The sequence below is a fragment of the Marmota flaviventris genome, chromosome 12 (genome assembly GCF_047511675.1).
Source record: "Marmota flaviventris isolate mMarFla1 chromosome 12, mMarFla1.hap1, whole genome shotgun sequence".
Lineage (NCBI taxonomy): Eukaryota > Metazoa > Chordata > Mammalia > Rodentia > Sciuridae > Marmota > Marmota flaviventris.
The window spans coordinates 59,551,300-59,577,598 of NC_092509.1; the positions used below are offsets into that span (position 1 = coordinate 59,551,300).

General features: G+C 44.1%; 2 protein-coding genes across 2 annotated transcripts in view; one reads left to right on the forward strand and one right to left on the reverse strand.

Annotated features, from left to right (window-relative positions):
- Tp53bp2 (tumor protein p53 binding protein 2) overlaps positions 1-2,823 on the forward strand; it is a 56,372-nt gene extending 53,549 nt beyond the window's left edge. Inside the window, exon 18 of the mRNA XM_027934854.2 lies at positions 2,030-2,823. Within this exon, the coding sequence (XP_027790655.1) occupies positions 2,030-2,071 (42 nt within the window). The 3' untranslated portion in view covers positions 2,072-2,823. The remainder of the gene's footprint in view (positions 1-2,029) is intronic.
- A 4,496-nt stretch (positions 2,824-7,319) lies between these two features.
- Capn2 (calpain 2) overlaps positions 7,320-26,299 on the reverse strand; it is a 52,810-nt gene continuing 33,830 nt past the window's right edge. The window contains exons 9-21 of the mRNA XM_027934712.2: positions 25,349-25,509; positions 23,348-23,517; positions 21,708-21,719; positions 20,474-20,685; positions 18,602-18,638; positions 17,582-17,647; positions 16,389-16,446; positions 13,421-13,485; positions 12,397-12,465; positions 11,740-11,818; positions 10,317-10,433; positions 10,005-10,063; positions 7,320-8,298 (exon numbers count right to left, since the gene is read on the reverse strand). Coding sequence (XP_027790513.2) covers positions 8,275-8,298; positions 10,005-10,063; positions 10,317-10,433; positions 11,740-11,818; positions 12,397-12,465; positions 13,421-13,485; positions 16,389-16,446; positions 17,582-17,647; positions 18,602-18,638; positions 20,474-20,685; positions 21,708-21,719; positions 23,348-23,517; positions 25,349-25,509 — 1,129 coding nt within the window. The 3' untranslated portion in view covers positions 7,320-8,274. The remainder of the gene's footprint in view (positions 8,299-10,004; positions 10,064-10,316; positions 10,434-11,739; positions 11,819-12,396; positions 12,466-13,420; positions 13,486-16,388; positions 16,447-17,581; positions 17,648-18,601; positions 18,639-20,473; positions 20,686-21,707; positions 21,720-23,347; positions 23,518-25,348; positions 25,510-26,299) is intronic.

Genomic DNA, 26,299 nt, shown 5'->3' on the forward strand with positions numbered 1-26,299 from the left:
TTGAAAAATCTGCTTTTGATGAGAAAGTAGCAAAGACTTGAGGGAAGAAAGAGCGACTAGTGGTAAACAGCATATGGCATGTAGATCACCAGCCCTGGCTTCAACATCACTTCAGGTCTACCTGGAGCACTTATTATCTGGGTAACTGAGTGGTGGAAGGAAGGTCGGGATGCCGGAGAAGCTTACCTCCTAAGATTGTTGTGAGAATCATGCAGGAGTCTAATATAGAGCAATGGGAGATACTGTTGTAGGCATTTTCATCAAGTGTCAGAGAAACATGGTCTCTACCTGCATTGAATCTCCTACTCTGGCATCCAGGCCATGAGCAGGATTCTGTCTCAAGTATTCTACAACTGGGATATTACTTTCGGTGAAGTTCCTTGAAATGACTCTATTGCTGGGACCTGGCTCTCTGGATTCTGACCACTGTCCCTCTCCTGACTGTTCCTTCCCAGTGTTGCCTGTTTAATGTGCAATATAAATGACTTGATAGACCTGGACTGCTGCCTTCCCAGGGCTGCATTTACTATGAAATAAAATTTTGTTGGTTTAGGTGGCATTTATTTTTGTGATCATAATATAGATTATAAAGAATAATGAAAATAAAAAAAAAATCAGACTGTGGAGCTGTGTTAAAAAAAAAAAAAGCTTTCAAATTACCAAAGGAAAGTAAAAATAGAAAGCTGTTCTCTTTCATGCACTCACATTCGCTTCTATAAAGTCTTTAGCACCAGAGAAGTCAATCTCTTGCATATGGCTACTTTGCCTAATAAAACATCAACAGTGAATAAGCACAGTTTACATATTGTAGTTTCTTATCTGGGAAAAGTGCTACTTAGAACTAAGTGCTTATTAAACTTCTGTTTTAATAGTCTTTCTTTTCTTTAAATTGACAAATGATTGTATATATTTAGTAACACGGTCTTTAAAAATATGTATACATTGTGGAATGGTTAAATCAAAATAGCATGCATTACTTACCTCATGTCATTAGTATTTTTGGTGTGTGCAGTGAGAATAAACTTTTTTTTTCTTTAAAAGCAGTTTTATCAGAAAGATCCTGTGTGTTGGGGGAGAATTTGTTACCAAGTATGAAGCAGTTGTTCAAAGTTGAGCCTTCTATAGAGCTTCAGAAGGTTCTAAAATTAGCTGACCTGACTAAAGATTTTCATTTTAGTTCCAAATTTAGATACGAGTGTCCTCTGCACAATATTTTTAATGTTTTTTAAAAAAGGAAAGTATGTAAAAGTTGACTTTTTAAATCAGAGGCTCAGCCTGAGTCTAGAAAATTATGTTGATTGAATATCTTTTCCTAAAGAAGAATGATAATCCTTAAATAATAGTGACCCATCAGTTTTTCAGTTTGGGCTGGAAGTCTGAATCTCTTCAAGTAAACCTGTTTTTCTGTTGTTTCAGAGAGAAGGGTTTTTGTTTAGTTTGTTAGTTGAATCACTAGTTGAACTTGCTCTGGACTTCAAGACAGTACTTTGCAGCCTTTGCCTCTCAGCTTTTGTTTTGGAAAACATAAAAACCACACTCCACTTAGCCTTTCTTACATCTGCAGACTTTGTGGCATTTTGTTCTTGACAGTCTCAAGTTCCATCACACAATGTTATGTCCACTGTGAATCAAATTAAAAGAGATTTTAATCTCTCATCTTTCTTCCATAGTAATGAAAACTCTAAATGTTGGAGTAAGTAGCATATTGCAAACTGTCATCAGCAGTTTGTCTTCCTGACTTCATTTACAGTTCAGTAAATTGCAGATTGAGTTAATGCCTAGAGCTGCTGAAGGTTTTTATTGCTTTGTGATATTGTCACAGTTGATGGACCCTTGTGACCTTTGATGTCTTTCATGGAGTGGCTGATGAGAACATTGCTAAATGTGAACCTTGTGCACTTGGGTACCTCTGCTTAGTTTGATTTTTTTTCCTGTCATATTTCTGCCCCTCTTCCCAGTGTTTCATGAAGTTTCACTCTGCTCTCATACCTATGTACAGTATGTAAATATTTTTTAAACTTTCTTACAGCTGTACCCGAGAATTAAACCAAGACAAAGGAGCTTGGCCTGAAACTTAACAGAATTTTAGTTAATGAAGAATTAGTCTTAATTATCACCAAGAAGAAATAATACAGCTGTTTTTGGCAGAAATTTTACAAGACTTATTTTAATGACAATGTAGCTTGAAAGCAATGAAGAATGTGCTCTGGAAGAAAATGAAGGATTGAAGAATTCACTGCTAGTGGGGGACACTCAGCATGAGGAAATGGAGCTTCTAAGTCAGCAGACCATACTGTGCTGGGCCCAGCTGTTCCACGGAACATTCAGGAAGACACAGTGACAATCTCGTTTTCTGCAAGAAAGAGGACCATTCCTTGAGCTTTTGTGAAATCGGCTTCCTGTCCAGTTTAGTGGGCATTTTTGGCACTGTTCTGTACCAGTCCTCCTCCCAGAAGGACCAGTGCCATCACGGCACCATCCCCAGTCCTCTAGCACCAGCAGGCCTCGGACTCGTTTGGGGGCTTGAATGTGCTGTACACTTGTATATTGTCAGCAAAGAACTGCTGGTTGTTTGTCAGTGAGCAATAACTATTATATATGAGTTCTTCTAGCATCTTAAGAATTATACATGGATTTTAAATATTGAAACTAAACTACACTACCTAATCTAAATTAGATTTAGAATCTTGTTTTTAGGCTGAATATGAGTCTATATTTATTGTCTTTTGTACCTTGGAGTTGGTATAGACTTACCCATAGTATTTGTCAAGATCATAGCTAACTTTAAAAACATTGTAATAAAATTAAACTTTTTGACTCTAAGCTGTTTTACTGGTTTTCATTTTAGATGTCCTAAACAGCTTTGTCCAAAGGTCACAAATTATTTCAATATCTCTTACCCAAGTGAAAAAAGTTCTGTAATAAGACTTATCAGCCATATGATTAATGTAAGAAGTATTTCTTTGCTTACAGAAAACTATTTTGCATTTTGTGTTTGGATGGTCTTTGGTACAGAACTGAAATTTTTTAATGATCTTGATGATCATTGGGGATAGAAGCCTATGGGTACTTTTGACCTGGAGCCTCTGATATGCTGTGCCCTCATTTATTTCACTTTCTTTATAGAGTTATGTTGTATTACTATGTTACTAAATACATGAGTTGCTTTGGAAATCATTTTACGTAGAGGAGATAAATATATAAATAAAAATTTTTGTGTGTGTGTGGTATGAGGATTAAACCTAGGGGTGCTCTACCACTTAGCTACATCCATGGCCATTTTTATTTTTTATTTTGAGACAGGGCCTCTCCAAGTTGTTTAGGGCTTCACTAAGTTGCAAGACTGGCTGTGAACTTGTGAACTCCTGCCTCAGCCTCCCAAGTCTCTGGGATTACAGGCATATGTTATTATACCCAACTGGATCTATAATTAAAGAGAAGACACAAATGAAAAACCATGGTCATTTTTCTTAATATTTTTTTATGAATAGCTAAGTTCTAACAAGGAATAGATGAAAGCCATACACACACATCCTTCAGAGAAATGAAGAAAAAAATAACAACATGAACTAAACTTCTAAAATATACATGGTAGGCAAAAATTCTAAAAATGCCTCCCCTCCCCCAGCATCATAGTCCCCTGGTAATTCAACCCAATACCAATGTAGGTACTGTTGTGAGGGACTTTTCAGATTTAAATAAGTTCATTAATCAGCTAACCTTAAAATAGGGTGATTAGCCAGGTAAATTTTCCAATGGGCAGTGTAATCATATGAGCCATCGAAAGTAGAAGAGGAAGCCAGGAGTCCCAAGGGTCTCCCAAGAAGAGACCCTTCTCTTCAAAGGGATCATGAGTTAGGGAATGTGGAAGGTCAGTCCTTTAGCCACATGGAATTGGACTCTGCCAACTTGCATAGGCCTGCCAGGAAATGAATCCATCCCTCCAGAAGGAAAGTGTTGATGGGACTGGGGTTGAACTTCTGATCTACAGAACTGTGCATTATTATTATTTTTAAAATAATTTGTATTAAATGCTATTATAGCAATAGGAAATAAATTCAACATGCAATCTAGAACTGGGCTGCTGGACTTAACTAATCCATTAAATGACCGTGCCCAGGACACTTGATCATCCTGTGCCTTATTTTCCTGATAGATACAATGGAGTTTAATGCCATTGCCTTTGATTGTCACTGACAGGAGTCTGAGGAGGTCCCTTCGAGGAGGCAGTGGGACCTCGATTCAACCGAGACAGGTTCCTGACAGCTGCTGAAAAGAATTTCAGGATGTATCAAAAGCAAGGCACAAGCAAAAATTTATTAAAGGAGAGCAGAGGTATCACACTCTAAAAGCAGGGCACAGGTGCCTCATACCTCTTGAGACAAGTCACCTGCCCAGGGTTGAGCTCTTGACAATATATATAATTTTCCTGGGAAGAAATGTACAGGTTCTCAGGCAAGCTTTTGTGAAAGTCAGATCTCATGTCAACCATTTATTATTTGGAGTTTAGAGTGTTTCCTTTTGGTTAAACAATCTAACTATAAATCAGTTGTGGGTACATTGTGTTTGAATCTGGTGACATTTGTGTTTTTGTCCTACTTGATCTGATACAGATATACACTGGAGCTTTTATTCATCTAGTGAAAGAGACATGCATGGTTAATTATGCTTGAAGATCTGGGTCTCCATTACCAAGGTCTAGTCAGTCTCTCCAAGAGCCCACCTATCTCATGCATACTTCAGAGCTGAAAGGGAAATCATACCAAGTACTATATGAGAAGTGCTTGGTAAACTAAAGAATTATGCAGCCAGCTGCAGTGGTGCATGCCTGTAGTCTCAGCAGCCCAGGAAGCTGAAACAGGAGGATCTAAAGTTCAAAGTCAACCTCAGCAATTTAGTGAGGCTCTAAGCAACTTAGTAAGACACTATATCTAAATAAAATATAAAGAAGGGCTGGGGATGTGGCTCAGTGGTTCAATCCCTGGTACCCACCCCCAAAAGAATTATACAAATGTATGGAAAAGGAAGATGTGAAAACCAGGAAACAATAATAATCTCAGTTTTATATTCCTTAATCCTAAATTTAGAACATTTGTTTTATTTTCTGATTTTGGTTTTTAATTTATTATCAAAGTATCCTTATTGAAGCTTATAGAAATATATCAGTATAGGGCTAGGATTGTGGCTCAGCGGTAGAGCACTTGCCTAGCACGTGCGAGGCCCTGGGTTCAATCCTCAGCACCACATAAAAATAAATAAGTAAAGGTATTGTGTCCAACTACAACTAAAAAATATTTTTAAAAAATATCAAAGTATAGAAAAAATATAGAAAAGTTATAAAGGGGGGAAAGGCCACTTTAGAGGCACTATTGCACTTGGTTGTGTTTCTTTGTAGTCTTGTCAATGAATTTTTTTTCTCTTGAATTATCGAGAGCATACTGTTAAGCAGTTATGTCTTGTTTTATGCTTGACATTGTATAAGTATCAACAGGGTTTTTAATGACTACATAATACTCCATTGTGTAATTTATTCAATTATCTGATGAACATGTGTCAATGTTTTTCAGATATATAATAATGTATACTATTATACATTAATAATATACATATATATTATAGTCTTACTATAATGTCATATTTTTATGATAGTGGAATTTTTTGATTTTTGCAAATGGTGAGGAGTAAACCAACTGGAGAGTGGACCATGCCTTGCGGGGGGGGGGGGGGCGGGGGCGGGGATATATAAACTAAAGATTATGCTTAGGTCCTAAAGGCCTTGGAGCCATTGAGGAATTTTACTTAGGGGCAGAGAAGGATGGCCTGGTGTTGTCACATGAAAGGAGTCATCAGAGTTAGCCAGAGAAGCAGACATTAAGAAAACCTGGAGAATACAGATTCTCGATTCAGGGAATAGAGAATGGAGTTAAAAGTAGCAGAAAGGCCCAGAGAGATGGGGGACTGGTAGGTGTTTGTAGTATTTGACATTAGGAAGTAAATGGTCAGAATTATACTCCATGTGTGTATAATATGTCAAAACATAATCTACTGTCTTATTTGTCTAAAATGAATAAATTTTTTTAAAGGCAAAAAAAAAAGTGGATTTAAAAAGTGAAAGGCTATTTAGCCCCATTGTACCAGGTGAAGGGATCGATGAGAAACAACTAGAGAACTAGGTCTAGTATGGGCAACCACTCAGGATGCTTGTTTGAAGGAAAGATGGAGGGGTGGGAGTAGGCTATGTTCTTTGGGATGTGGAAAGCACATAGGTGCGTTTACTGTAGGAAAAGAAACTGAAGACAGGGAGCGAGTGTAGTTGATGGCGGGGCTGAGGTGGGCCTGGTATTGCAATTAATGAGGGTTTAATTCAGGGTGAGTTTGTACAGGGTCAGAAAGGGAAGGTTTACTTTGTTTATAATTTCCCCCCCTGTAAAATAGACAAAATTGACAAATCTTAGGTGAGAAAACTCAGGATGCTTGGTCAATTTGCCCCCATTTTTAGTCTTTTCTAAGTTGGCTATGATAAGCACGTGCCCTATTTCTTTTTTAAACCTTATCTCTTATTGCAACTAAAATGGTAAAGTCCACTGGGTCAGCTCTCCAGATGAAAGTCCAGCAAGAGGGGCGTGTTCTCCATCACAGTCCAGGTTTGGTATAGCCTCTGCTGATTGGTGGGGGCCTGCCCTCTGCCCCACTCTGTACCTAATCAGAAGACCCCTCCCCTATCATTTCTGTCCTGAAAACTGTGCTGCTAAACAGAAAAACTACACACCCTGGTGTATTTTGATTATACCCACGTTTTCTAATCCCCAAGTGGCCAGCAAGATCCACTCGGCAAGTAGGAAGAACTTCAGTGCATTGGAGTTGAGTTTGGGAAATCTATTGACTCACCTTTTCAGGAAGTATTAGATGGCATTTGCCTATTGAGTCATCGCACATCTTTCCCAAGGATCCGTGGCAGCTGACCAGTGATATAATCTGCCTATTTTCTCAGCTCCCTACACCAGTCACTGCTGGCCACAGTGACACTGGGCTTTCAGCTAATGCAGGGAACTTCCAGAAAGGCACACAAGTCTGTGCCTCCTTAAAAAAGACCAGCAAGCTGTAGAAATTAGAGCTGCCCTTCATGGTCAAAGTATTAGTTTCTGATTTTTAAAATATTGTATAGTTCTACAATTTAATTACAGGTAAGATATCTTCTCAGTATGTGCATTTACAAGAGGTAATATTCCTCACTTAAGCAGAAACAAGCTATAATTATGTAGGTCCATACCCCATTCCACTAGGACCACCCTCCAGGAGGGAAAAGGAACAGCATGGTGTGACTGCATGGGGCAACTCTTTATTTAACAGGACATTTGGAAGGCAATAAGGCAACAGAGGCAATATTTTTATAATGTTGCTAACATTTTCCCGAGGCCAAAGCCAGGAAACCAGCTTGCGTCATTTCCACAAGAGCTGCTCAGCAGGGTCCTCCCTAACCCGATGCACATACTAGTAGCAATGAAGTACATAAACTTTCTCGAGGTGGCCAACGGCTTGTTTTGTCCTTTATCGTTGACAGTTTGCAAACTGGATGCGTGGTTTTGGCACACTGCTTCAGATGGTCACGAGTAGAGAATCCCTTCAGTATTTAGAAGACTAACTCCTTAATTAAGGCCAAATATGCTCAAGGACTTGAGTTTAAGAACGACTCACTGTTACCAATCAATATTATATAAAACCTGTCTCTTGTTTAACCCAAATGATGGAGGTAAGCTTTTTCCCCTAGAGTCTTTAGATGCCACGAGAGTAAATACGACTTCATGATGCACCCTATATCTGGTTCGCTCTAGGGAAATGGCAGGCTCTGGGCTGCTGTTTGGTAGATAGCACAGCTGCATTTTAAAACTTGAAGTTGCTTTAAATATTTCCAGCAAGGGCCTTGTGGCCTTTGAGATTGACTTATGTTTGCTCAGCTGCTTTTCTTCCTGATTTAATATTGCTATGAACAGGAGAGTGTGTAAAAGTAAAAAGTGTATACTATTTACAAGTTTAAAGCTTTCCTTTAGCTTACCAAGGGTTAAGTGACTCACTTGCCTGTAGGATAATGATATGCAAATCTTTTACTTTGATATGTGAAAGTTTTTGCTATCTCAAATAGTATTTTTCAGCTATAATCATCAGTTTAAGTAAATGTTCCCATAACTTCAAGGTCCAGATACAAAATTTTTGTCTGGTAGTCCTTGGCTGATTTTTTTTTCCCATGAGAAGTCTTCAGGTAGATGAATTATGACTTCAAAGTACTGAAAAACAGAGCCACTGTGGGAAGAAGAAAAACAAATTATTTCATTAAGCATTTTTAAACTTAAAGGCTATTTAAGCCCTTTGGATTATTGTTGAAGATTGTTATACCAGAAAAGCTGAGCAAGAACTAAAATATCAGTGTACTAACATTTTTCTACCTAAGTTCTTGAATCTAGCCAGCTCTGTACAGGTCCAGCGACTGTGTTATTTGAATCAGATGGTCACTGCAGAATGGACTAAATGCATTGAGTGAAATGCAAATATTATACTAGCATTTTTACATCTCTGTCTTGGAACATCACATCAGAAGTTAGTTTGTCAGGGAGTGGATATCCAGAAACCAGTGGTTTTCAACCTTAGGTCTATATTGGGATGATATGGTCTGGGATATACAAAGCCCCTCAGTGACATAACTTGCAGCCAAGGCTGAAAATCACAGCAAATGAGAGGGAGGTTTTCTGGACACAGTTCCTCCTTGGCAAGACTACTGAGGCAGGGATCCCCAGGGATCTCTTGAGAAGGGATAAGAGCCAGTGGGTAAGATGTGCTCAGAGGAAAGAGGAAGGAGTGGACTGAAGAGGCAGGCCAGGATAGGTGGACAGGGGTGGGGAGAACAGGATATCCAGAAGAGGCCAGAAGTTTCCAGAACCTAATACATGGCATGGTTTATGTCACAATCGTATTTACTCTTCTCTAACTTACAGTCTCAGGGTTATTTTCTAGGCAATATAGAGTTTTAAGCAAGTTGGCATGATTTGTAAACAGCTAAACTATTTTCAGTTGGATAAAGGCACTTTATGATCCGTTATAGCACAGTGAAACAACCCTTTGGTTGCTGGCTTCTTCCACAGTTCAAAATTCAAGGGACGGGTTGCCCGTCCCTTAGACCTGGTAACACTTTGCTTCTCTGTCACATGGATAGGATTGATGACAGTGCCATTCCCACCCAACCTTGGCCATCTCACCACATCCCTTTGGGGCCTGTGCCACTCCAGATTCTGTTCCCCTAGGTTCAGAGAAATGAAGACTGGAGCCCTGTGATAATGGATGGTTACCCCACCTGGCTTCTTCAGCTATCCCGAGGACAGAAGGTTCTTTCCCTCAAAGCTATCATCAGGATGGCATTGCTTTTTGTGAAATTGACATACCAACTTAATTTGATTAATGTTCGTTTCAGAGATGGACATTGCTGGGTTCCAGACCCAGCAATGTATAATTATCCATGGCAAACCTATTTACTATTGCTAGTTTAATCTTTAATTTAGTGGGGAGGAAGTAGAGAAAATTTTCTTGGAAAGTATTTTACATAGATCTGGTCTGAGAATGACAGGTCTTCCCCAAACGCAACTTTCATCCACAGGGTTTCTTTACATAAGTACCTTCTCTAAGACACACGGATCAGCAGTTCTTTTTTCTGAGAGTGATCTGGCAGCCACCCTCTTCTTAGCTTAACCTTGTGCTATGCTGTAGTCAAAGCTCATGGGAAGAGGGAGCCAGGTGTGTTTTCTTGAACTCCTAAATCAGTAGGCCAGTTGAGAAACAATAACAACAGTGCGCTGTGGGATTTGATTGATAGCCATTTACAGGCCTATCCCCAAAGGACCAGAAAATTTTTATAATAAAACTTTAAAAGGCAGGTCATCCAAGGAACAGGCCGTTCTGTTCCCGCCTTCCCCCAGTCCCCTTAGGAGAGAGGTGGTTGGCGTGAGCTGCTGACTTACAGAAATAAGGTCGAGCTCTATCGTTCCAGTATTTTCGGGATCCAGCTGCTTAAAGATCTCTGTGGAGGGAGACAAAGGAGATGTCAGAAGCAAGTGAGCCAAGACAGAGATCAAGTCATCCCAACTTGGCAGCTGATTTCATTGACTGCCACAAGCATTTTTTCCTCTTTCCCCAAGCTAACAAAGAGGGAATTTTATTCTCAGTCCCTGGAAAGACCATGTCTCTGGTTCAGGTGACTGCACTGTGGTGAAAAGAAAGCTGCTTTTGTACCCAAAGAACTGAAATAAGTATTTCCCCAAATGTTCACGTACTGAATAACGTTTCCAGCCGAACCAAACACCGTACAAAATTATCAAAATCGATGATGAGCTGATCATCAGCAAACCGAGCAACGATCACTTGGTGAAGTTGACAGGGCATCTTGAAACCTGAAGTTAAGTGAACAAACAAACAAACTCATTGCTAAATATTAGGTTGCATCATGTAGCTCTGTAGACAGGTTATGGAACTGAGATGACACTTCAAATTACAACTACAATCACTTTTGTCTCTGGGCTGCTTGCTCTTATGTGAGACTTATTTATTTATTTTTCCCAGTGCTGGGAATTGAACCCAGGGCCTTGTGCATGTGCTAGGCAAGTGCTCTACCGCTGAGCTACATCTCCAGTCTGAGACTGGTTTTACTTTGCAAAACCAGTACCTTTGTTTCTTTTGTTTCCAAACTGTTTGCTGTTGTTTTGCTTGCTTCCTTAATAATGCATAAGATTTTTCTTGCCTCTTTTTTCCATTGTCATGCTACTACAGGCTGTGAACCATGCTTCCTTTCCATGTTTGTTTAGTTAGCTCTGAATCAGCTTGGAGCTCAGTCTCATCCTGGATGTAAGTGGCAGAAACAATTTGTGGTAAACTAATATTAATTCTTCCTTGTTCCACAGTAAATGCATTTTCAATGAGACTATGGCTGCCTGGAATTAAGACTGCATTTCCCAGCTTTCCTTGTGACTAAATTTTAGCCAATAGGATGTGTAAGCAGAAGTGATGGGTGTGCCCTTAAAGGCACAGAGCTCTTCTGCCAAGCTGTTTGTGGTTTGTGGTTGTGGTAGCAAGGTGTCCTAGAGCCTTAGTGGCTAATGAAGCAACATGATAGGAAGAGCCAAGGGCCTTAACAGTAGAAGGCACCACCCCAGCCTTGGATGGCTTGAAGGAAAGGTATATCTTATTTATACCACTGTTCTTTGGAGTCTCTCCTGTACCATTACATCACAGTTAACAGAGTGCATAGCCTCTTGTCATGTTTGTCCCTAAAGCACACCAGTTTCCTATTCTGCTGGTCTAACCCCAAGCTTATGTCCTATTTATTGCTGTCTAGTTCTACTAGGGACTTCTTGGAAGGGTTGAGCTGAGACATTCCATTTCTGCCTAAACAACTCTACCCAGGAAGGAGGAGCATGGGGGCAGGTCAGTTAAGAGCTAGCCCTGCCTGTTTGCCCTGCCAGACTGCTTTGAAGGAAATCTGGATTCAAAAGGCACTGAAGGCAGAGCCTCAGGGACTGCATTTAATTTGACCAAATAGTTTTTAAGAGGAGAATGAAACAGATGAGTATGTATTAGACCCGAACCTGCTTTTTGTCATAACTCACCAACCAAGCTTTATATTGCATGGTGTAATATAAATGTTCAGTATGCTACAGGTGGAAAAAAACAAAGGGAAGGAGCTAGATTGTGAAGTGTTACCTGCTTCTTCTAGTGCTTTCCTCATCTCGTAGGAATTCATGGTACCAGACCTGTCAACATCGATTTCCCGGTAAATTTTCTGGAAGAAAGAAAATAGTTATCAAAACCATGACCCAAAACAAAAAACAGGTGGCAAACTGTAGTATGTACAGAGTGGGATGAAGTTCTCCAGGCCTCTAGTTTGGCCTTGCTAGAATTGTCCATGTTTGTACCTTAAATAGCTAATAGTATTTTGCCTCTCTCTGTGAGCAGGTTTGGAAATATGCCCATCAAATTAGCTAGGCAATTATCATGGGCACAGGTCATTGTCTCATGAAATTTTTGTACTTGAGCTGACACAAAGCCTAACTACAAAGGGCCACACAGCCTTTGCAGGAAACCCTTGATAATGGCTTTTAGGCAACCCCATTTCTTGTCACTAATCCAGTCAAGGCTGGAATAGACCACTTAGTTTGCAAAGTCCTTGTTTTGTTTGTTTGTTTTTTTGCATTTGTCCAGCCCAGTCTGTCCTCCTTCTGACCTCCATACAGATAAAGGCCCAACCCCTTGGAGATATTCCTCTACCCTCCAGAAGAGTTGTTGCACCTTAAAGAATATGCCTAGAGTGTTCCCTGACACAGATCCTCCTGCCCTCCCGGAGCCCTCCTGGGATCATACTTGGTATTTCTGAATCTTCGTCCAGAGAATGTAGAACTCCTTCAGCCCCAGCTTGCCACTCCCATCCGACTGCCTTCAGTCAAGGAAAGCTCATGGAGTCTGACATCATTTGGGCATCCTGTCACCTGGTTTGTCCTCCTATCTGGATCTTCTGATTATCACAGCACATATACAAAGAGGTTTTGCAGAAGGATCCCTCTCCTGCTTTTCACATTGCCAACCCTCCATGTAAAGGGTTGGAGGAAGGGCAAGATAGAAACCTCCTGGGTGATCTTTTCACCCGGTGGTACTGTGGTGGCCCCAGATCCTGCTATAAATAAGCCATGGGATGATATGCAGATGGATTCAGATGGCTGAGCCCTTGTCATTTTTTTTTAAAGCATTATTTGGAGTATTTATAAGAGGCCTCTTGAGAGGGGACTACATAATGGGTGCACACCATGATTGTACTAGATAAAATGTTTCAGAACCTTACCATCATTCTCACTAAGCTCAGAAACAAGTAGAGAAGCTGATTAGTCTGCTCTTGGGATTGCTCTTGGTGGCCTAGGAAGGAACTAGATCAAAAGGGAAGGAGAATGCTTTTGGATGTGGGCTTCATCTATAGATCTAGAAGAAAATCTTGACCAAAGAAAATAGATTCATATCAGAAATATTATGGCTTAGGGACCATTTTCCCAGGAGAAATAGTGGGAATACTGTCACTCAGGAAACAACCCAGGCTGCTTGGGCAGAGTATGGCAGGTGTACTGTTGAGATCTCTGCAGCAGCCCCAGGACAGACTGGCTGACCGCCCTCTGAGCTTATGGAGATAGGCAGGGGAGGCACTTCAGTTTCCTTCATCTGGGGTTCTTCATGTCTCCCTGGGAAGGCAGCTCAGTGCTAAGGACAGTCCCACTGTAGCCCCCCAGTTGGGAGGGTGCGACTGGCTATTTTGCATGGGGAGAAGGTAATACATTGGAACATCTCTGGAGTGAGATTTTTAACTCCCAGTCTCTGTTCTTTGGGGCACTTTAAAGGATACATCCAGCATGTCCACCATGATTTTGCAAGTCTCAATGCTGAAGCCATCTGACTTGATATCTTGACCTAAAAAGACAAAATGAACAAAATCTTTTAGAGCACTGTCCAACAACAGAACTTTCCACAAAAATGAAAATGTCCTTTCTCTGTGACCCCCACACAATAGCCATTTAAATTACTCCATGAGGGTACATGTGGGAGGTGGCTGCCATACTGGGACAATACAGAGATTATGTTATATTTTTCTGCAGACTTCTCTGTATATTTGCTGTGGGAAAATGGTGTTTGAATAGGTGCTTGTTATTTTTATTTTTATTTAATGGTTTCAGACAGGGTCTCACTATGTTTCTGCATTGGCCCAGAACTGGACCCAAATGATCCTCCTGCCTCAGCCTCTCAAGTAGCTGGGACTACAGGTGCACACCACCACGTCTAGCTCAAGTGCTTTTTTTTTAAGAATTTTTGTGAATTACAGTAGATGGGGTAGAAAGAGAAGATGGGAGGGGAGGGGGGATAGTAGAGAATAGGAAAGGCAACAGAATACATCAGACACTAGTATGGCAATATGTAAAACAGTGGATGTGTAACCGATGTGATTCTGCAATCTGTAAACGGGGTAAAAATGGTAGTTCATAACCCACTTGAATCAAATGTATGAAATATGATATGTCAAGAACTATGTAATGTTTTGAACAACCAATAATAAAAATTTTAAAAAAGAATTTTTGTGAACATAGACTTGTTTATTTTTTATACCTTTATTTTATTTATTTATTTTATATGGTGCTGAGGATTGAACCCAGTGCCCCACATGTGCTAGGCAAGTGCTCTACCACTGAGCTACAGCCCCAGCCCTCAAGTGCTTTTTAAGTAAGTAAAAGAAGCATATAGATGGAAAGTGCACACAGATGGAAAGCCCCCTGTGGTTGCTGGTCAGGGAAAAAGCCTCCAAATCCAGAGGGCATGTGAGTTTGCTGTGGGCTGTGACCTCTGAGAGGAAGAGGGTTGCTTCATCTGTTCAGCTACAGGCCATATATGGACTGCCTGTGTCCCCAGTTGGCCGACAAACCTGAGGACCTGGAAGCTCTCCAGAAGCTACTGCATCCTACTAAGGGAGTCCTGTCTCACTGGTGGTTGGCACTATGAGACCCTTGCCACAAATATGACTCTGGTTCCTTACAGACTTCATGAGGAGGAACCAACCTTTGGGTTATATCCTTGTAAAATGTTGGAAACCTAACCTGTCTTGATGTGGCCACTCCTGGCCACAAGCCCCTACTTGTGTATGGGCACAAGGCTGTGTGTGGGGCCCTTGGGCAGGAGGCTGGAGTCACCAGGCAGGCAGGGGGAGGGTCTTGGGCTTAGAGGCACGTGTGGAGCAAATGCTGCTCCCCAGACAGGGGCAGGCTGAACCAAGCATGGCCTGATCCCTCCCGCCTTCCATCTGTGCAGAAACAATGAGGCTTCAGTGTCCTTGGGCTCATGACAGCCACACAGCTGAAGAGCCCTGTGACCTCACTTGTGCCTGGCAAAAACCTCAAGGATAAACACATCTTCTTGTCCTCCCCCTAAATTGGAGGAGGGAGGCTATAGGCTGGGACCAGCCTTGGGAAGCCCTGCTCTGGCCACCCAGCTCTCCCTGGTGAGCACTCTGCATCACAGATGCTCTAAAATGGCCTTTTGTTCTGGGGACACAAGGCATGGGCCAGTTTATATGGTCCCTGGGAGGTGCATACACATTGGGACAGAAGACCCTTCTGGCCCTGGACCCTTCTCTGGCTCTAAAAGGAGGATTTACTTTGATCTTATGGGGTTAGGCAAGTGGCCGTCTAATCTGCTGTCAGAGGGAATGATGACCCTTGAAGTCCATGAGACATTTGGATATGATCCATAGGGCTGATGTTCAGGATATGAAAATATATGTATTCTTTTTTAATGATTTATAATTATAGATTTATAATTTGTGAAATTGTATAAAACGCTGTTGTCTATTTTGCTACTGTATTGAAAACAGCATAATTATTAATAATTTGATGGGGGATAGCTTGACAGGGTGGGGACGTATTTCTTCCTCTTCCCCATTGGTGATCAACAGTAGGGGGAACTGAACAATCAATCCTTGGATTATATTTTTCCCCTAAGAAATAATAATAAGCTGAAAAGATGTCTAGGAACCACAACTCTATCTTATTCTTAAGTCTGTATCTCAAGTTTTTTATTCTTTCTTTATAGAAGCCCTTTAGCCTGGGCTGACGGCTGATATTTTCAGAGCCTTAAAGTCATTTGCTTGGCTTAGTGGCTCAAATGAAGTGACATTTCTCCCAGCAAGGAACTGGTTAGATGAAGCTCATTTAAATACAAAATGGAGAGATGGGACTTTATAATCCATTTTCCTTAACTTGAATGTAAGACGGGCCATTTATTTTCCCATCCTGGCCCAAGGAGATGTCGTCACTAAACCAGTGATTCCTCACTGAATCATCCAGAGAATTCTGAAACACCAGAATGCTTTCTGGTTTCCACTCTTTCAGTAAGAAAAACGTAATAACAGCTACCATCTATGGAGGGCTGGCTCTGCACCAGGCAGTTTCTACATGTTACCTCATGTAAGACCACTTGTAAGAGAGCAAGTCTTAATGTGTCTATTTTGCAGATAAGGAAAGGAAAATCAGAGAGGCGTTATGACTTGGTTCAGATCACAGAACTAGTACGCAGCAGCGGAAACAAGTAGGTTTCTTCTTTGATCTCTAGACCCTGGAAACCGTTTTTCCTTTTTCAATCACATCACTCAAATCCTCCTCCACTCAATTGTTTAGTGGTGGTGGTGGGAATGGCAACAATGTTTCTATAGGAATAGAGATGGATGCTTTAGCCAGAGCTGCCACTGTATGCATGAGACAGGATTCTGGTGTCTCTTGTGTCCACAGGGGAAGGAGAAGATGACGGATTTGCAAGGAAGGGACACTTACGCTTTGCCAGAACTCTCCTCAGGATGGTCTGCAGTTCAAAGGCAGAGATCTCTGCATCCTGTGGACAAGTGACCAGAGCATGTTATTGGCTCCCTGTGGGAGCTGGGCGAAGCCCAGTGCAGCACGTTGTGCAGGTCTCGTTTGCACATCTAACAGCCCCAGGTGAGGCTGTGCGGCATTCCCCATCTATACTGAGTAGCTGCCCAGCCTGTTTTGGATGGTATTTTACTATACAACACACTCTAGGTCACTGTTTTTTTGCTATAGGAATCATGTTCCTGGTCTTTTTTGACCTAGTTCTTGCACACTATTCCTTCCTTTCCAGCATGCCTTCTTCATGCTTTAAAACTCAACCTCAGGCTTCAAGAACTGGTAACACAGTCTCCAAGAATTGGTGCCTCCTCTATGGCTCTCCAGACATGGTTCAGGTATCTCTGTTCAGTCAGACATATTTGTGTACCTGAGGGACAAGTCCAACATTGAAAACCAAGGTTGCCTGTCTGGGTGTTGGGTGTGTATGCGTGTGCTTCAATTTAATGCCCCTTCCCTTGAGAAACCAGGAGGGAGGGGCTGGAGGTGGGAACACGGAACAGATGATAGTTTTTAGGACTTTAATGAGAGTCTTTGGTTAGGTAGAGGGGCACTAGATGAGCTTGATGGTGGATGCCGGAGAGAGCCAAATTCCTTCACATCATGGGAGGAAATTTTGTTTTGGGAGTTGTTCGGAAGAAAGAGGGTTGGTTGATAACTTTATAGTGGGCCTCCATGGCTGGGGAATTATTTTAAGAATAGGAAGTCTAATCATCCCTTATAAAGTTGCTTTTATCCTTGAGACTTGAAATCCTCCCAAGTCCCCCACATAGCGATGCTTTGTTTAAGAAATCAAGGATAAGGGGCTAAGTTTCATGCCTCAGCACGGAACAAAGAAAATAAAAGAACTTCAAGGTGAATCCAAGAATCCTAAGGAAGGACAAACATAGAGGAGAGCTGGCCACAAGAATAGAGGCCGCGGGCAGCCTGCAGAGGTCTTGGGGAGGACGTGGACAAGAGGTGTGAGCTGAAATCCAGCTATATTTACAATTATTCTTGGCTTTTGTTCAGTTTGTTTTCTCTCTCCTTTTCAACTGATATCTCCTTGAGGACAAACACTGTCTTTTGTTTTACGTCAACACCGAGTTCGGGACAACACCTACCTCCCCTGCCAACTGAGCAAACAGCCTCCTGAATCCATCATCAATGTCCTCCTCGCCGACATCGATCTGCAAGGTGAGGCACAAATGGAAATAATGGGTCAGATTTGAGAATGACAGAAAGACACCCACTCCCCCTCTGCTTCTCTCCCTCTTCTGGGCCCAAATGCTAAGGATGTTGGGATTGTGATAAAGACAGTTTGAAGAACTACTGGGATTTTTTTTTCTAGTTTAAACACATGTGAGGGAAACAGAAACTCTGTGGAAGGAGCTCCACTTTAATTTCTCATCCAGGTATCTTTAATATCCAACCCAAGTGGCCTTTTATGATCTTCTTTATGGAGTCTAGGAATTACAAAGACTGACTGGAATGTTCCAGTAGGATTTCAGCAATGGCTAGTGACCATTGTCTGGGAGGCTCTTCGAAATTGTTCAGTCTCCCCCTAGGTATGAGAGACAAGCATTGAAATCCAGCAGCTGAAGGGATTACAGAGCCACATCAGACCTCTTCCTGGAGAGGGAGGAGAACCCCTTCCTCTGTGATATTCTTTTTCCACTTGGATTTGTTAAAGTTGGGACTTTTTTTGAAATTCCCAAGTGACATCCCTGAAACCCCTCCAGGATTTACCTCTGAATCAAATTTTTTTCTGAGAATGTGGGAGCCTGAGTAATCTTATCATTTGTGCATCCATTTTATAAATGAGCAAGGCCCAGCAAGGGGTGTGACAAGGGCCTGTCCCTGCTCGGTGCAGCACTTGTGTCTTATCCTTCTCCACATAACCCTCCTTATGCACGTGGGTGAATTCCCCACTGGAGAGCAGGAGACTGACTGGCCCAGATCCCAGTGTGGTCATGGCTGGCTCAGAAAGCAGACTCGATTCCAAGTACAGGGCCATTACCCTTAGTTTCAATCTGTGTTCATAAAGTCCAAGGTGCCTCCCAAACCCTTGACATTATTTTTTGCTCCACTGCTCTCTGGATGTCCAGAACAGAGTAGGAAAAATTAAAAAAAATTACAAGTACCTCTTCAAGGTTGGCCTCGATTTCGTCATCGACAACTCTGGAAATAAAAGGATATTATGTGTTACTGGAAGGCAGGTGAACCGGCAGTGCAATCACTACTAAAGTGGAAGTTCAACATTTAAATCCAGCACAAGGAGGGTGGGGGAATGTCTCTGTGCCCCAGGTTTCTGTGATAACACCTCCCTTAAGTAGCAGAAACTGAGGCAGAAGTAATCTGTCAGGTTTGGTTCTTTACCAAATAGCACAGGCTTCCCATGTAGGGGACAGCTGGGACACTAAGCAACTCACTTAGCTCCTGGCCTTAAGGACAGTCTTTAAGTTCTAATTGAAACTCTCTGCCATTTCAAGGCCCTTGTGCTGAGCCTTGAACACCATGGCCTAAGTGTTAAACTTCAGGTCGAGGAGGGGGCAGGCAGTGGCTGTGTGTAATTTCAACTGCAGCCTGGGAAGGGTTTGCCCGTGCACAGTCCCTGTGTGTACAGCCAGGTCCTTCTGCACTGCAGAGAGTGTAGGAGGGTCCTCCTTAGGCCCCTGGGATCTTCGGCTAGGCCCCCAAGAGTCCTGTGTGCAGGGTCAATGCCTTGTAGGAAAAAAGGGTCAGGGGCCTTCCTGTAGCTGGGATCTGGAACAGGATTGATATCCTGGAACAGGGCAGTCAGACAGCTTTGAGGGGTAGTAGCTCATCCTGGAGAGAGCTGAGGGAGCCATTGCTTTTTTGGGACAGTGGCTTGTGGTGGGAGAGGAGGGGCAGTGTTTGACAAAGGACAGGGTCATGATACCAACTAATGACACTGACCATGTCCTCACTTCCTTGCCAGTGGAGACTAAGTTAAACACACAGAGCTTCCTCCAAGGACGCTGAGCTGAGAGGAAAGGCCCCTGCCCCGTGACAAGCACTGGCAAAAGAAGAGAGCCTGCCAGTGGCAGGGGGGCTGCAGCCACGCTCTAGTGGCGCTTATTAGCTTGCAGCTGTCCAGCTGCGTTTTCTCTCCCTTTCTCATGGGAACTTATTTCTCTGTCCCGTGTTGTCTTGGAGCAAAGGCAGTTCCCTGGCCTCCCTCTCACCGCAGCTCTTCCCTCTACAGGAGCCAGCCGACCCGGTGGCTGAGCTGAGCCTGGCCTGTTGGACCTTGGGCACAAGGTCAGAGGGGTCACATGCTCTGGGGTCCTCCAGCACACCCTTGGCTGCTGCTCTTCCCAGTCTCCCCCCACCATCAGTGCTGGGGTTCCCCACAGCATTTCAGCAAACTTCCTTTTATTTAAATTGACCAGGTTGATTCCATCCTCTGCCAATCAAGTGACCGACCAAATATATATGGTTGAGACAGTGGCCAAAGTGGCAGAAACCACTGTGAATTGAGGCCATATGAACAATGTCAGGGAACTATGATACCAACCAAAAATGGTTCCTAAGAGCTGGGTCCTGAAGAGGAAGGGGAGGGCCTGGAGACCTGTTGACTATGGTGGGGACCATTGAGATCGTCACTTACACCTTGGTGGCTCTCCTGGGCTGGGGGCCTGGGAAAGCAAGGGTTGTGCCAGCACTGCCCAGCTTTCTCCAAGTGAAGGGTGGAGGCTCACAGATAGTTTAATATAAGCCCTTAAGATGAAAGTGACAACTAGATAATTCAGAAATGCAACTGTGAAGTTAGATTGTGAAGTCACTCTCCTATTACCTCTTTCCAACAAGAAACAGTCTAATAGTCTAAGGAGATTTTTTTTCTTTGCTTACCTGAGTATAATACTAAAAATTCTTCAGTATGTCAATTCCCACATTTTATAGAAAGAGACTCCAGCATTCAGAGTAACGAAAAAGAGAATGTGGCTAGGAACAGGAAGGGGCAGGCACAAAGAAGGGACCAAGCCACCTACTGGTAGTCAGCTTTCTTCTCAGAAAACACCCTGACGCAGAAATCCCCGTCCTTGTTGGGTTCAAAGGTGGAGGGCACGAGGATGTACTCTCCTGGGGGCAGCTTGAAGCGGTTGAGAACCTCCCGGAGGTTGATGAACGTGTCTGACCGCTCCCTGGCTCGAGTGGTCAGGAAGAATTTTTTGCTGAGGTGGATGTTGGTCTGCCCTCTTAACTGATGAATAAACAGAGAAATGAGGTTGGGGAGGGAAGAGAGGGGGAAGAGTGCCAAATAAACGTCATTATTGCTCTTTGGGATAAAGAGATTACAGTGAAAATGTCTGAATTACTAAGATAAAAAGCCAATTTTCTATTAAAAACAATTGGCCACAGAGGCAGGACTCAACTCTGTCTGCAGAGATGCCTGCCTTTCCTCACAGAGTTCCTTAGCCTTCTGCAGGGTGACTCTATGGGGTGAGAGTCCCCACAGCAGGAATCCGGTTCAGTTTTACACTGTGTAGGACCCACTAATTAAGGCAAAGACAAAACCAAGAGCTGAGAAAGAAGTCCTGCTGTTAGGGCAGAGCTCACACACCATCCAACAGAGCCCTGTGCTCTGTCAGTGCCACCTTCCCAGGGACAAATGCAGAGCAGGTGGGTCCAGGCACCCTGTGTGACCACTTTAATAATTATGGCCTTTACAGACACACAGCCTCTTTGCATCCTATCTCATTTGATTAGCACTCTGGCATAATTTAATTCATGCCCATAATAGCCTGGTGAGGTAGATGGCTGAATAGTTTCACTGTAATAGAAACTGAAGAGCAGAGAGGCTGTCACCTGTCTGAGGTCACACATCCTGGGAAAGGGGTCTTCCCTATGCTCCCGCCTTGTCTTAAGGAACAGTCCACAGGGTTCCTCGTTCCCCTTTCTACTCTTTCCCAGAACCACACAAGACTCCAACAAGCCTCCTGCAGTCTGAGGATTGTGGGTTGTCCACCCAGAACTAAACCCTGCACAAGCTCTACTGGGTCACACACAGTCAGCAAACCCTACAGAGGCTTTCTGGGACATCTTGCCCTGAGCTCAGACCAGTGGGATGCAGAGCTGGAGCGACTTCTTTGGGAGGGCACCAGCAGCCATCCTTCCGGCCCCAACTCATGCTTCACCACACCCCCTGAGCTCTGCAGTTTAAGCCTCAGGCACGTTGGTGGACCTGAGTCCCCAGAGGCAGGGGCCGGTGCTTGCCAGACGTACCTCGTCCGGAACCTGCAAAATAAAGGAGCACAATTCAGATTCTAGGAAAGCAACAAATAAAAATGCAGGCACTATGGATGTCTCCTTTGCTACCCGCTTTTCTCTAGCTTTAGCAATATCACCTACATTGACATGGTAATTGCTTTCCAAGGAACTCAAAATGTTTCCACATTGGCGAAATTGTAAAACAAACAGACAAACAAAAATCCTCTTATGACAGTAATGTGGATGAGAGTCCCTACCCCCACCCCCAATTTACTGAGCATGGAATAGAGGCTTGGAGATGTGAAATGACTTGTCTATGGTCACCAGCCTAGTAGTGGCAAAGCCCATACCTGGTTCCCAGTCAAGGGAAGCAGGACTAGGCTCATAAGAAGAAGCAACAGTATTTCCTTTAGCAAATCACTTCCTGTCTTGGGTCTCAGTTTCCTTAATTCTAAAATGGGGCCAAAAGATCACAGAAGACTTTCCCAACTCCAAAAGCCCACTGGATTCCCAAATGCACGAGGTAGCGGGGGCAGCTATGGGCAATTCTGTTGGCATTTTCCTTGCAGCTATTCTGCTCCAGGCCAGAAGTTCCCAGCTCCATTTCAGAGACGGAGGGATGTAGAACTAGGTGCATTTTTAGAATGGCCAAGCTGCCAGTGATGGGTGAGCAAAGAGCCTTGTCTGGGTCCTCCAGAATGTGCTGGAAACTGGCTCTGGGGCCAGGCAGAATCCCTGCCTGGTAGTATTTTCTATTTCCCACGGTGTAAATACTCCCCCTGTGACCATTTTCAGGCTGCCATAGTAACCTTGTGCAACATGGGACCTAGGGGAGACAGGGACAAGACTTGGGAGCCAGAAGGAGTGATCCAGCAGCACTGGGTTCCACTCAGCAAACCAAAATGCTGCCCTAAAGCCTTCCCTGTTCCCCTGAGGCTGTGAAAAGCCCTCTGTGCTGAGGAGAAGTGGGGGTAAGGGGGTGTTGAGGGTGGGGGGAGGGGTGGGGAGTGGTTGTAGGGACGGGGGCCCCAGGTTGGCTCTGTTCTCCCTACCCCGCACTCCGGGATAGGCCCTCAGCCTGAAGGGGAGCGGCAGTGAAGAGGCTGCCCCCTGGCTGCGTCTGAGTGGGGCTTTTCTTCAGCTTGGCTGAGAATGAAAGAAGGACCTGTGGGTGTCGTGGGGAGCAGGGATCCAGCCAGCATGGCCCTGGGGAGTATAATGACCATTTGTTCTCCTGTCCTGAGACCTCCACAGTCCAAGCCAAGAACTCTGCTGGGCTTTGACCAGCTGGACCTGTTGGCTCAGTCCAGCCCTCACAATATTTCTTGATGTGACCCAGAATATTCTGTTCTCAGTTCAAGTCTCCTCTGTTCTCTGGAACTTGGTGGACCAACCAGAACATGAGGCTGGGGGATGTGAGGAGGGACATGGAGAACTCCTAGAAGACTGGCTATGGGGCTCCAGAGAAGGGCTGGGAAGCCCCTGTGACGCAGACCACCAGTAGGGATTTTCTTGTGTGAGTTGCTTCTAAGTCTGGCTGGGCCTCTGGCTTTGTTTTTGCTTGACTAAGATCCCTGTTCACTGTCCCTTCCCCAACACTGCCTCTGGGATCAGCTGTCCATGCCAAGGGAGAAGGAAAGGGAAACTGTCCGCACCTCGTAGATGCCAAAGCCAATGGTGTGCATGTCCTCGCCCATCTTCCTCTGCCGACGCCGATGCTTCTGGATGAGGCCCACCAGGAAGGTACAGCCGCTCTCCCCATCCTCCTCATCCTCATCCTCCTCCTCCAGCTTGATCAGATACTGAGGGTTCATCCAGAAAGTGTCTGCAACAGAGAGGGGAGCCCAGCCTTGAGCAGGTGTGCTTGGGGGTTAGGGGAGCAGGTATGCGCAGGGGCTGGGGTTGCTGGGAGAGAGATGGAAGAGATGGGAGCTGGAAGAAGGAGAGGAACCAGGGTGGAGCCTGGGCAGGGTGGCTGGGTGGGGACAGGTAGAGGTGGGCTTCCATGAGAGGGTGGTCTGCACTTGCCTAGATCTTAGCTGGACCTAAATTAGGACCTCCCCCTTGTACTTCTCTCTTGCCCTAGGGTTACCTCTTGGGAATTTTTGTCACCCTAGAAGGGAGGGTAGTTAGAGCTGTAGCTCCCCCTAGTGGTTGCTTTCCCACACAGAGCTCTGAGGGAGAGATCCTAGAACATTCCTTGGGGCTGGTTGAGGGGACTCCCATGTCTTTTCTTTACATTCTTGCTAACACACCTTACCTCTCAGTGAACTCAGAGGCCTGGGGCACCTGTGCACAGTTTCAGTTTCTGTTCCTTGACTTTGGCCTATCCCCTGGCCCACCCCAGTGGTATCTCTAACCTCTTCATTTCCAAAATCCATTCACAAGAAGGATCTGAGAATTATTCATGTTCCAAGGGTAATTATGTTGATTACCTTCCCATACCTAATGGGTACAATTCTAATGATGGAATTAAAGGCATGGTCTTGTGCACAGGCTGCTGCTTATTTTTGCAATTTAAGTTTTATTGGCACACATTCATGTCCATTCACTGAAGCGTGGCTGTCTTGGGGCTACCACAGTAAAATTAAGTAAGTACTGTAGACAACGACTGACACAGCCAAAGTGTTTACTGTTTGGTCCTTTGGAAAGTGTTTGCCAATCCCTGATCTAGTAGGTAGGGGAAGTATTTTTGTGGATGGCAAGGGGCCTTCCAGGTGGTGGCACTTGGGACTGACACTTGGTGACTGCATATGTGATCTGGAGATACTGGTCAGCTAATCCCAATCTTATTACTTGCTCTATGAGCCTGGCATACCATGTAAGAGCCTCAGTTTCCTCATTTGTAACAGAGAATCAATATATGACCACCACCTGCTACCAGAGTACTTAAAGAGTGACTCCATAGTTAGAATGCCTAGGTTCAAATTCCAGCAAGCTGTGTGGCTTGGGGAAATTCATTTCACTTCTCTGAGTCTCAGAAACTTCACCTTAAAGATAGAGATAACCAAGAAGTTTTAAAGAAAGATTAAGTGAAATAATATATATATAAAGCACATTAGGACAGTTCCTAGCACCCAATATATGCTCCATAATTGGCCTATGTCATCAGGATCAGGATAAGGACAGTTTCTAAGGGGGTTGGGGAGTAGGGATGGAACCATCAAAGCAGAAGAGGGGATTGGATTGACAAAGTCTGGACCAGAGGAGAAATCCTCATCCCATCTGAGTAGGGCCCAATCAGCATTTGCAGAGTGAACTGGGCATATTAGCAGGCCATGGGCAGCAAGGGCCTGATGTGCAGGAGTCCTAGTGGGTGAGGTTCCCTTTCAGGACTCAGTTATTTGGGCTTAGGGTTGATAAAGTTACTCATATGGGTGACGTGGGATTCAACACTGCTTTTGTAGGCCTGGCAGAATGTCCAGGTACCGTGAATCTAGGCCTGGAGGGGACTTCAAGGAAACAGCTAGTCTTTTTGGAGGCCAATGAGTGCAGGAGGTCATGGCACTGAGAAAACAGAGAAAGGTGTTGAGACTGAGGGTCCCAGTGAGAAGGAGCTGCCTCCCCCAGGCTGCGAGGCTGGGTAGAAGTACATCTATCAGGGAGGGTGAGGGGTGCCTGGGCCTCTGGTGGCCTCTTGTGGCAGCAGCCCTTACTTGGGTAATTCCTGCAGCCTCCTGCAGTGGAGCCCCGCCTCCAGTTCCCATCCATCTTGGTGAGTTTCCACTTCTTGTAGGAATCACTGGTGAGGGTGTCGGGGGTCAGGTTGCAGATCTCCAGGCGGGAATAGTGCCTCAGGAAGTCGCTGAGAGACATCCTGGAAAAGCAGAGATACGGGCATTCAGGGTTACAGGAGGACATATTCGTTATTAGCCTTGACCTTATGCCAAGGTCAGACTTGCAGCCAGTCAAGGACAGGCAGAGAAGCACCTGGGGGCTGAATAGTAGACACCATGTCCAGAATCAGAAGTCCCAACTCCAGTTCTGGCACTGCCAGGTTACAGCTGGGTCACTCTGAGCAAGTCACTTCACCTCTCTGAAGTTCAGAACTCTCCTTGGTACACATGGGAGTCATCAATAGCAAATGAGACAACACACAGGCACTTCTGGTAAACTGAAAGTTGTCTACAATGATAAGTGGTCCTCAGAGTGGCGTAGACACACAGCCTGCAGGTCGTTGCTATTACTGAGGGACCAGGTACTGGATGAATCTCCAGAAACTGGTGGAGAGAAAGGCCCCATCTCTCCCTTTTCTCTCTTGGGGTCCAAACATGACTAAAGGAATGGCTCTCTCAGTCTTCTCTGAGAAGCTGCTCAGCTTGTAAATCCCACCATAAAGATGGATCAATTGAAGAGGGTGAAGAAGTTGTTTTTTTTTTTTTAAACCCAGGGGCACTCAACCACTGAGCCACATCCCCAGCCCCTTTTAGTATTTTATTTAGAGACAGGGTCTCACTGAGTTGCTTAGGGCCCTGCTAAATTGCTGAGGCTGGCTTTGAACTTGTGTCCTGCCACAGCCTCCCGAACCACTGGGATTACAGGCATATGCCACCTCATATGTTTTTTGCTCAGGGTTTTATAATTCATTTAAAAAAACAAAATTAGGA